Source organism: Nerophis lumbriciformis, linkage group LG32 (genome assembly GCF_033978685.3).
Source record: "Nerophis lumbriciformis linkage group LG32, RoL_Nlum_v2.1, whole genome shotgun sequence".
In the NCBI taxonomy this organism is placed as follows: Eukaryota; Metazoa; Chordata; class Actinopteri; order Syngnathiformes; family Syngnathidae; genus Nerophis; species Nerophis lumbriciformis.
Window position 1 is genome coordinate 17,456,019 of NC_084579.2, and position 11,530 is coordinate 17,467,548.

The 11,530-nt window shown below is 37.1% G+C and overlaps 1 protein-coding gene across 2 annotated transcripts in view; it reads left to right on the plus strand.

The window, feature by feature from the left end:
• Nucleotides 1–11,257, plus strand: part of tmem250 (transmembrane protein 250) — a 47,355-nt gene extending 36,098 nt beyond the window's left edge. Inside the window, exons 1-2 of one of the 2 annotated variants that reach the window (XM_061926716.1) lie at nt 4,048–4,247; nt 7,082–11,254. In XM_061926716.1, coding sequence (XP_061782700.1) covers nt 7,201–7,620 — 420 coding nt within the window. In that variant the 5' untranslated portion in view covers nt 4,048–4,247; nt 7,082–7,200 and the 3' untranslated portion in view covers nt 7,621–11,254. Of the gene's footprint in view, nt 1–4,047; nt 4,248–7,081 lie in introns of those variants that run through there. The other variant, XM_061926717.2, reaches the window with a different exon arrangement.
• Nucleotides 11,258–11,530: the final 273 nt, after the last annotated feature.

Here is an 11,530-nt window from a genome sequence, read left to right on the forward strand (position 1 = left end):
CGTGAGTCTGGGATCAGGACTTTTTTGCAGCATCATTTATCCCAAGTAAAGGGATATTTGGTTACCTCAATTCAACTCTAAGCATGCCTCACTTTCCAGTGATCACATTACTTGTTTTTACTTTTTGTCAATGCTGAACTGCATTATTTCTCTTTGAGCGTATGTGACAGTTATTTGAGGAAATATACAGTATGTTTAGCTTTGTAGGGCTAGGAAAAGTAACAGAAAAGTCCAAAAAGACGTCTCTTCGCCAACATTTAGGCCGATGTAGTATTCTTTTATGGGCTAAATATTGTGACTTTTATTTAAATGTTATGCAGTTGAGTAGTCTATTTATTTCCAGTGACTCTATTGGCTGCAGCCAAATGTGTTCACTGTAACAAAAATGGGCATTAATAGTGGAGTTGATTTTTGATCCATAGGCCTTGTAGGACAGCTCATTAGGTACACCTTCATCTACTGAGTTGTAATAAAGGAGCTTTACCATCACAAAGAAAGGCATGCTCATCAATGCATATTGCATGTTTTATTTGGTTGAAATTGGGGGTTAAATCACCAACATGATTCCCGAGCGTGGCCACCGCTGCTGCTCACTGCTCCCCTCACCTCCCAGGGGGTGGACAAGGGGATGGGTCAAATGCAGAGAATAATTTCACCACACCTAGTTTGTGTGTGACAATCATTGGTACTTTATTCACATATAAATGTAGAAATATATACAAAACGTAATAAAAAGTAAATATTATGAGAACATTTAATTATTTTTATTGCAAATATATTTGTCATTGAAATTAAAAGTGATATACAAATATATTAAAGTCCTGTAGCTCCCTCACCAGCCTTTGTGAACTGTTAGATCAGTATTAAAATGAATAATCAGCTCCCTCTAGTGTTAATAGTGTATACATACACAGCATATATAGATATAGTATCTCGCTGTCTAATAAAAAAATATCCACATATATTTTTGGGGTATTTTTTTAATTCAAGTTATGCACACAAACACATTTCTTTGAATAATCCAAATGCAAAAGTGTAATGAATTTGAGTTAAAAATGTAATCCTTTGACAGCTCCAATACATACATAGAAGAATGGGTCATTTTATGAAAAACAAAAGTTACATTTCATCAGGAAAAGGGGGTAATTTAATGTGGAAAAAAGTTTATATTTTGCACAAAGTAGTCATTAAAATACATGTATGGTGTTACATAAGAATAGCAGTAATATTACAAGGGAAAAAAAGACAAATGACGACAAAAAATCAATTTGTATTGGTCAGCATTTTTAAATATTTGATTTAAAAATACAGTTTAGTCCAGAAAAACGCTGTAAAATATTTACATTTTACCACGAAAAGGGGGCAATTTGATGAGTTTACAAGTTTTATTTTTACAACAAAAAAAGTTATATTTTTAGGATAAAAAGGTTATAATTTTTAAGAAAAAAAATTATTATTACAAACAAATTTTACAAAAGGACAGTGGTAAGATTTTTTTTCAGAAGGTTGAATTTCTAGTAAAAAATAGTTTTATGTAAAGAGTCATACTTTTTGAGAGGAAAAGTTAAAATTCTACTCAGAAAAAATGTCATTATTTAGATATCATAAGAACAATATCCCACTTTTACAAGACTGAAGTTTTAATACTATGACAAAACGTTAAATTATAATAGGTAGAAAAAAAAGTTTTATATAAAAAAAAAAATCTATTTTTTTTAACGTAGCAATGTCACAATATTTTGATAATTAAACAAGTGGTATTTTTGGAAAAAATATAGTCATTTTACAAAAAACATTTTTTCAGAATATAGAATGTAAGTTAATATCATATGTGAATTTCCATAATCAAGCTGTATAAATAACAAGAAATAGGTATAATTGTATGAGGAAAAAAGTTTATATATATATATATATATATGTATATGTATATATATATATATATATATATATATATATATATATATATATATATATATATATATATATATATATATATATATATATACTGTAAGATTAATAAAGATTATACAAATGTACATCAAACATTTTATGATATAAACGTGGAATACAAGTGAGAATATACACACTATTTACTAAATACAATGTAACCAAAACCGCTGACCCAAACTATTCCATCCATACATTCATTGGTATATGTGTGGGAAATGGTGCTCTCTAGTGGACAGCCTCAATATCCTCCCACTTTGTCTTATTCATTATTCAATGTGCCACAGCAGCCTTCGAGATTTGGCTGCTGTTCAAATGATTCTCCAATGAATCCCATTACGGAATCCAATCATAATTCCAAAGTACACACAGTATATTAAGTGCCAGGGACAGCTTTATGTGTGTTTGATTAAATATCACAGTAAAGTTTGTTTTTCTAATTTTGCATAGCAAGGCCTGCGCTCCCTAAATCCTCAGTAAAATGATTCTTTATATGTTTAATAAGCACTTATTTGTGACAGTTATGCATACCTTGACACCTGGCTCGCTGACGGCTATTTGATATGTATGTCCAACTCGTAAATCTGCCTTGAATGTTATTTGATATACAGTAAGAAGCATTCAAGCACTCAGGAAGATGGGCATGAGTATTCATGTACACTATTATGTGATTTGAGTCATGTAAGAGTGTTTTTTACTTGTTTATTTTTCATTTTGTTTGTATTGGAAAACCAGAATTTTGGAGACTTTGACCCATCTTTGCCGGTATACTTAAAAAAGTGATCAGGGTCGATGTAATGATATATTATTTTATTTGTACATAATACGTGGAGATACATTAATAGTTTTTGGTTTTGTTGTCAGAACCAATTTTTATTTCTCCATAATTTCTTTCTAATCACCTTTTTTTTTTCCTAATTCTCGAGGCATTATTAATCACATGTAAACTTTTTTCTCATACAATTATACCTATTTCTTGTTATTTATACAGCTTGATTATGGAAATTCACATATGATATTAACTTACATTCTATATTCTGAAAAAATGTTTTTTGTAAAATGACTATATTTTTTCCAAAAATACCACTTGTTTAATTATCAAAATATTGTGACATTGCTACGTAAAAAAAAAAATAGATTTTTTTTTTTTTATATAAAACTTTTTTTTCTACCTATTATAATTTAACGTTTTGTCATAGTATTACAACTTCAGTCTTGTAAAAGTGGGATATTGTTCTTATGATATCTAAATAATGACGTAGAATTTTAACTTTTCTACCTATTATAATTTAACGTTTTGTCATAGTATTAAAACTTCAGTCTTGTAAAATTGGGATATTGTTCTTATGATATCTAAATAATGACGTAGAATTTTAACTTTTCCTCTCAAAAAGTATGACTCTTTACATAAAACTATTTTTTTACTAGAAATTCAACCTTCTGAAAAAAAATCTTACCACTGTCCTTTTGTAAAATTTGTTTGTAATAATATTTTTTTTTCTTAAAAATTATAACCTTTTTATCCTAAAAATATAACTTTTTTTGTTGTAAAAATAAAACTTGTAAACTCATCAAATTGCCCCCTTTTCGTGGTAAAATGTAAATATTTTACAGCGTTTTTCTGGACTGAACTGTATTTTTAAATCAAATATTTAAAAATGCTGACCAATACAAATTGATTTTGTAGTCATTTGTCTTTTTTTCCCTTGTAATATTACTGCTATTCTTATGTAACACCATACATGTATTTTAATGACTACTTTGTGCAAAATATAAACTTTTTTTCACATTAAATTACCCCCTTTTCCTGATGAAATTTAACTTTTGTTTTTCATAAAATGACCCATTCTTTCTTACAAATTATACCATTTTATTCTGTAAAAATATGACTTTTTTTTTTTAAATTCTCATACCAATACAATTTTATGCGTAATACGACCATTTTACTCTACTTTTATTATAATGACTAGTGTGTGCAAACATTTTATAAAAAATACAAAATTAAACCCACAGTTATGTCCAATATACAGTACAGCACACCTCAAAGAGGGTGTACTGGCCCTTTAAATCCGCAGTGCCGTCAAGCTTGGATGTCTCCCACATTTTGCGACACATCCTGTCGACTCCCGGCAGCCGTACGTCCGCGAGTGGTAAAAAAAAAAATATGAGCACCTGGCCTGACAGACAACATATTGCTTGTTTTTTTATTTCAAAGTTAGTAGCTAATATTGTAACATATAGTCTTATTGTCGTGTGTATGTCGAAGAACAATATTTTTTAAAGGCGTGGAAGTACTGAATGTAAGTACGCTCACTTGTTGATAATGCTTTGTTTGATACATGCTATATATATATCGGTGTTACTGTTGATAACATACTAACCTCCAATGTGTGCTTTATCAGTATCAATGTTAGCTTTTTCCACAGTTAGATTGGACTGATCTCGCTTATTTGTTGATAATAGTCATGTTTTGTTCATGTTTAACCAAATTACAAGCTTTTTTACTCCTACCTTCATTCTCCCCCATTTAGTAATTACCGATTATTAGGGGTGTAACGGTACACAAACATGTCGGTTCGGTACGTACCTTGGTTTAGAGGTCACGGTTCGGTTCATTTTCGGTACAGTAAGAAAACAACAGAATATACATTTGTTGGTTATTTATTGACCAAATTTGTAAACAATGGCCTAACATACATATACACACAGGGTCCATTGCCAGGGTTAATGTGGTCAACATATATAAAATAACAACTAAATAAGATAAGGCTCAGAATGGTTTCTTAACAAAACCTTTCTACATATAAAGTGCTTTTTTTGATTGATTGATTGATTAATTGAGGCTTTTATTAGTAGATTGCACAGTACAGTACATATTCCGTACAATTGACCACTAAATGGTAACACCCCACTTGCCAACCCTCCCGGATTTTCCGGGAGACTCCCGAAATTCAGCGCCTCTCCCGAAAACCTCCCGGGACAAATTTTCTCCCGAAAATCTCCCGAAATTCATGCGGACCTGAGTGACGTGTCGACAGCCTGTTTTCACGTCCGCTTTCCCACAATATAAACAGCGTGCCTGCCCAATCACGTTATAACTGTAGGATGATCGAGGGCGAGTTCTTGGTTTCTTATGTGGGTTTATTGTTAGGCAGTTTCATTAACGTCCTCCCAGCGCGGTAACAACACACAACAACAGCAGTCACGTTTTCGTCTACCGTAAAGCAGTTCGTCTGCCGTAAACAGCAATGTTGTGACACTCTTAAACAGGACAATACTGCCATCTACTGTACATGCATATGTGACAATAACATCTACGGCTTTTAGAGAGTGCAGTGCACAACTGCGCACACAACAAGGAGACGAAGCAGAATGCATCATCAGAGAGCGTGTTCAGCATGGTTAGAAAAATAGTGACAGAGAATAGAACAAGGATGGACAATTCAACCCTTAACTCAACAATGAGTAGATGAGTGTTATGTGTGTGTGTATATGTGTAAATAAATGAACACTGAAATTCAAGTATTTCTCTTATTTTTATATATATATATATATATATATATATATATATATATATATATATATATATATATATATATATAGCTAAAATTCACTGAAAGTCAAGTATTTCTTATATATATATATATATATATATATATATATATATATATATGTATATATATATATGGCAGCACGGTGGGAGAGGGGTTAGTGCGTCTGCCTCACAATACGAAGGTGCTGAGTAGTCTGGGGTTCAATCCCAGGCTCGGGATCTTTCTGTGTGGAGTTTGCATGTTCTCCCCGTGACTGCGTGGGTTCCCTCCGGGTACTCCGGCTTCCTCCCACCTCCAAAGACATGCACCTGGGGATAGGTTGATTGGCAACACTAAATTGGCCCTAGTGTGTGAATGTGAGTGTGAATGTTGTCTGTCTATCTGTGTTGGCCCTGCGATGAGGTGGCGACTTGTCCAGGGTGTACCCCGCCTTACGCCCGATTGTAGCTGAGATAGGCTCCAGCGCCCCCCGCGACCCCGAAGGGAATAAGCTGTAGAAAATTGATGGATGGATGGATATATATATATATATATATATATATATATATATATATATATATATATATATATATATATGAAATACTTGTCTTGGTGAATTCTAGCTGTAAATATACTCCTCCCCTCTTAACCACGCACCCAACCACGCCCCACCCACCTCCCGAAATCGGAGGTCTCAAGGTTGGCAAGTATGGTAAGAGGATATATGGGCTTATTGTTCTTCCACCATAGAAGTGGGTCAAAATCTAGTTTTTAATGCACTATGGACTTAAATCTGCTGCTATAAAAACATTTGTTATTGCTTTAGCCCTGCCTGACTCGCCGAGGAGAGGCTGCTTGAATACGGTGGTGACGCTTCAAATGGGTTAGCATGTGTGTGTGGCCCTTTAATATGTGACAGCATGTGAGGTGAGTGTGTGGGCGAGCGAGGTGAGGGAGCGGTAGCGTGAGTGCGGGGAGTGGCTAGTGTTTTGTTGGATTGGCTGTGTGCAAGACCTCAATAAAGCCACGATTTGCAACTAATCGCCGGACTCGTCATTTACCCTGGAGTCCGGAGCTGTGGAGACCCACTGCCGGGTAGAGTGAAGCGTTGCCCCCAAGAATACATCGGCCCTGGAGGAGTGTCTCCCCTGCGCTCCTTGACTACGGTCTGGGAGCCGGAAGCAGGAAAGGTGCAACACATGTTTGACGTGTTGTCAGAAGCAGCTGCTGAACAATGTTGGCAAACCTCCGTCCTCCACTGTTGTATCGCGCAGCCAAAGTGTTCCCAAATGGGAGATCTTAACGAGGCAGGAGGGTCTTCCAGCCCTGGCTTTTACATGTTGTCCTAGCCCGGTCGCTGCTAGCATGTGTACTCGTTGGGTACACCTCCGAACCGAACCGGAACCCCCGTACCGAAACGGTTCAATACAAATACACGTACCGTTACACCCCTAGTAATTACTGATTATGCCAAAAAGGGATGAATGATATGTAACGGTAAAGTGATATATTTTTGTTATTCTTATAAATGTTAGAATAAAACGTATAATGCATGAACCTGCATTTTGGGCTGTATCAATAATAGCTTTGTGTTTCCACAGTGCTACAGTTGGATTTGAAAACTAAAGCTTAAACTAAAACCCCCCAGCACATGATGCATATGGCAGCAGCACCCCAAGGCAACTCCTCGTCCAGCCGGGGGCTCCAGTAGCCCACCCCTATGCCTGTGATCCCCATCCCTCGGCGTGTGCGCAGCTTCCATGGGCCCCACACCACCTGCATGCACTCGGCCTGCGGCTCCACGCACAACACCAAGCTGGTGCGCACCAAGTACAACAACTTTGACCTTTACCTGCGCTCGCGCTGCATTTACAGCTTCCTGCGCTTCCTGCTGTACTTCGGCTGCAGCCTGCTGACCTCCCTCCTGTGGGTGGCGCTCTCGGCGCTCTTCTTCGTGCAGTACGTCAGCGTGCGGGTGCTGTTGCGCGTGCAATACAAGCTTTCCGTCATTCTCATCTTACTGGGACACAGGCGCTTGGACTTTGCGGTGGTGAACGACCTGATCATATACAGCATGCAGATCACCATGTTCATGGTGGGTGGGCTCGGATGGTGCTTCATGGTGTTTGTGGATATGTAGTCTCTAGTAATGCTCCCTGGACAACATTAAACCTGTGTAATGTATGCACTACTGTTGCTTTTTCAATCATTACAAAGTCGGTGGGATATCTCATTCATCAAGTGTAGCTCGGAATTCTTCGTTTCGGTGGGAAGAATGCTGATGTGTGAGTGAAGCTTTAGTGGGAAAAGTACAAATTGTATCGCTTTAAGCCAGTGTTTCCTGAATCTCCACCTAAAATTGCAGCAACTAACATTTTGGCAGCTTACACCAAAAATCACCAAGTAGAAATGTGACTCGTAATTCCTAAAATAGCAGAGTGCTCCTGTCATATTGGAGATCTTTGACTGGTGTTTTCACAGCAGTTTAAAAAAAACAGCAGAGCAGTCCTGTTATACACATACTTGCCAACCCTCCCGATTTTCCCGGGAGACTGCCGAAATTTCAGTGCCCCTCCCGAAAATCTCCCGGGGCAACCATTCTCCCGAATTTTTCCCAATTTCCACCCGGACAACAATGTTGGGGGCGTGTCTTAAAGACACTGCCTTTAGCGTCCTCTACAACCTGTCGTCACGTCTGCTTGTCCTCCATACAAACAGCGTGCCAGCCCAGTCACATAATAAATGTGGCTTTTACACACACATAAGTGAATGCAACGCATACTTGATCAACAGACATACAGGTCACACTGAGGGTGGCCGTATAAACAACTTTAACACTGTTACAAATATGCGCCACGCTGTGAACCCACACCAAACAAGAATGACAAACACATTTCGGGAGAACATCCGCACCGTAACAACATAAACACAATAGAACAAATACCCAGAATCCCTTGCAGCACTAACTCTTCCGGGACGCTACAGTATACACCAGTGGTTCTCAACCTTTTTTCAGTGATGTACCCCCTGTGAACATTTTTTTAATTCAAGTACCCCCTAATCAGAGCAAAGCATTTTTGGTTGAAAAAAAAGAGATAAAGAAGTAAAATACAGCACTATGTCATCAGTTTCTGATTTATTAAATTGTATAACAGTGCAAAATATTGCTCATTTGTTGTGGTCTTTCTTGAACTATTTGGAAAAAAAGTTATAAAAATAACTAAAAACTTGTTGAAAAATAAACAAGTGATTCAATTATAAATAAAGATTTCTACACATGGAAGTAATCATCAACTTAAAGTGCCCTCTTTGGGGATTGTAACAGAGATCCATCTGGATTCATGAACTTAATTCTAAACATTTCTTCACACAAAAATAAATCTTTAACATCAATATTTATGGAGCATGTCCACAAAAAATCTAGCTGTCCACACTGAATATTGCATTGTTGCATTTCTTTTCACAGTTCTTTTTGACATACATATTTTTAAAATCTCACGTACCCCTTGGCATACCTTCAAGTACCCCCAGGGGTACGCGTGCCCCCATTTGAGAACCACTGGTATACACCCTCGCTACCACCAAACTCCACCCTCCCCCCAAACGCCCATCTCCCGAATTCAGAGGTCTCAAGGTTGGCAAGTATGGTTATACAAAGGATCTTTGAATAGTGGTTTTGAATCAGTTCCTTTAAAAAATAGCAGTGCACTCCTTCCATATAGGATCTTTGACTGGTGTTTTTTGCAGCAGTTCTTTATAAATAGTAGCGCGCTTCTCGCATTTAGAGGATCTTTGGTGTTTGGCAGCAGTTCTTTAAAAACAGCAGCACGCTCCTGTCATATAGAGCAAAGTTCCCCAACCTTTTTTTTCCACCAGGGACCGGTTTAATGTACGCATTATTTTTCATGGACCGGCTTTCTATGGGTGGCAGATATAAACAGCAAAAACAATGAGCATGATAAATTAACCTTTGGCTACAATCTGGCACATGAACATTTTACATGTCCGTTAAAGTGCTTTTTGCCATGTACTATAACAATAATGTTGTAGTATACATCTATTAATAAGCTTATTGGTGTGTTTAGTGGGACAGGCAAAAGTTAAGTCGGAGAAAATGCGGTAGTTTATAAATTAATTATTGTTTCTGTGCGGCCCGGTGGCAATTGGTTCACGGACCGGTACCGGTGGTTGGGGACCACTGATATGGAGGATCTTTGACTAGTTTTTAGCAACAGTTCTCTAAACACACTGCTCCTGTCATATAAATGATCTTTTACTTGTGTTTTTTGTTTTTTTTTGGCAGCAGTTTTAAACACAAAACAAAACCGCAGAGCGCTCATGTCATATAGAGGATCTTTGACTGGTGATTTTGCAGCAGTTCTTTAAAAAAACAACTGCAGAGCGCTTTTGATTGGTGGTTTTGCAGTAGTTTAAAGAAAACACAGCAGCAGAGCATTCCTATTAATTTGAGCATCTTTGATTGTCATTTTTGAAGCACGTCTGTGACAACAGCTGCACACGCCTGTTTTATGAAGGATCTTTGACTGGTGTTTTTGCAGCAGTTCTTTAAAAAACAGCAGAGCGCCCTAGGATCTTTACCGTTTTTTGCAGCAATTCTGTAACAACAGACGAGCACCCCTTTTTATGTGGAGGATCTTTGACCGGTGTTTTTTTTTGCAGCAGCAGTTACAATAAACTACAGAGCGCTCCTGTCATATAGGGGATCTTTGACTGATGTTTTTGCAGCAGTCCTTTAAAAGACAGCAGAGTGCGCTATCATATTGAGGATCTTATCATTTTTGCAGCAGTTCTATAACAACAGCAGAGCCCTCCTGTCATGTAGAGGACCTTCGACCGGTGTTTTTTTGCAGCAGCATTAGTTAAAATAAACTGCAGAGCGCTCCTGTCATATAGAGGATCTTTGACTGTTTTTTTGCAACAGTTCTTTTAAAAAAACTGAACAGGAAAGCGCTCCTGTCATATAGGGGATCTTTGACTGGTGTTTTTGCAGCAGTTCTTTAAAAGACAGCAGAGCGCCTTATCATATTGAGGATATTAACGTTTTTGCAGCAGTTCTGTAACAACAGCAGAGTGCTCCTGTTATTTAGAGGATCTTTTACAGGTGTTTTTTTTTTTTTGCAGCAGTTAAAATAAACTGCAGAACGCGCTCCTGTCATTTAAAGCATCTTAGTGTTTGGGCAGACATTCTTTAAACAAAAAAAAAAGCGAAACGCTCCTGTCATCTAAAATATCTTTGACTTTTCTTTACAGCTGGGGTCCCCAAACTACGGCCCGCGGGCCGGATAAGGTCCGCCAGGGTCCAAAATCCGGCCCGCAGGAACCTAAGTTAAAAAAAAAAAAAAAGTTTAATTACCGTATTTTTCAGAGTATAAGTCGCACCGGAGTATAAGTCGCACCTGCCGAAAATGCATAATAAAGAAGGAAAAAAACATATAAGTCGCACTGGAGCCCGACCAAACTATGAAAAAAACTGCGACTTATAGTCCAAAAAATACGGTACTTTTTTTTTTTTTTAATCTGTCCTTTTTAATCCATTTTCTACCGCTTGTTACTCTCTGTGTCTCCTCCCGGCTCAGGCAAATCATATTGTCTAAAATTTTATTTTCCCATTGATAACGTGACATCATCGGCAAGTGCGCACTCTTTTTAGTCAATTAGTGCATATATATATATATATATATATATATCTATCCATCCATCCATCTTCTTCCGCTTATCCGAGGTCATATATATATATATATATATATATATATACGTTAGGTCAGGAAAAAAACAGAGGCTATGTCATCCCTACAAGCCTGTTTCGCAGGTTTCCCTGCTCGTCAGGGGATTTTGTATATATAATCAATTGTTTCCCTGAAACAAACCTTGACTAATATATATATATATATATATATATATATATATATATAAATATGTGTTTTAACCCAATGCGGCCCCCTGAGTCAAAAGTTTGGGCACCCCTGCTTTATAGTGTACAGTATATTGATGTGATGGCAATGCATGATGTTTTTGAATGAATTGGGATA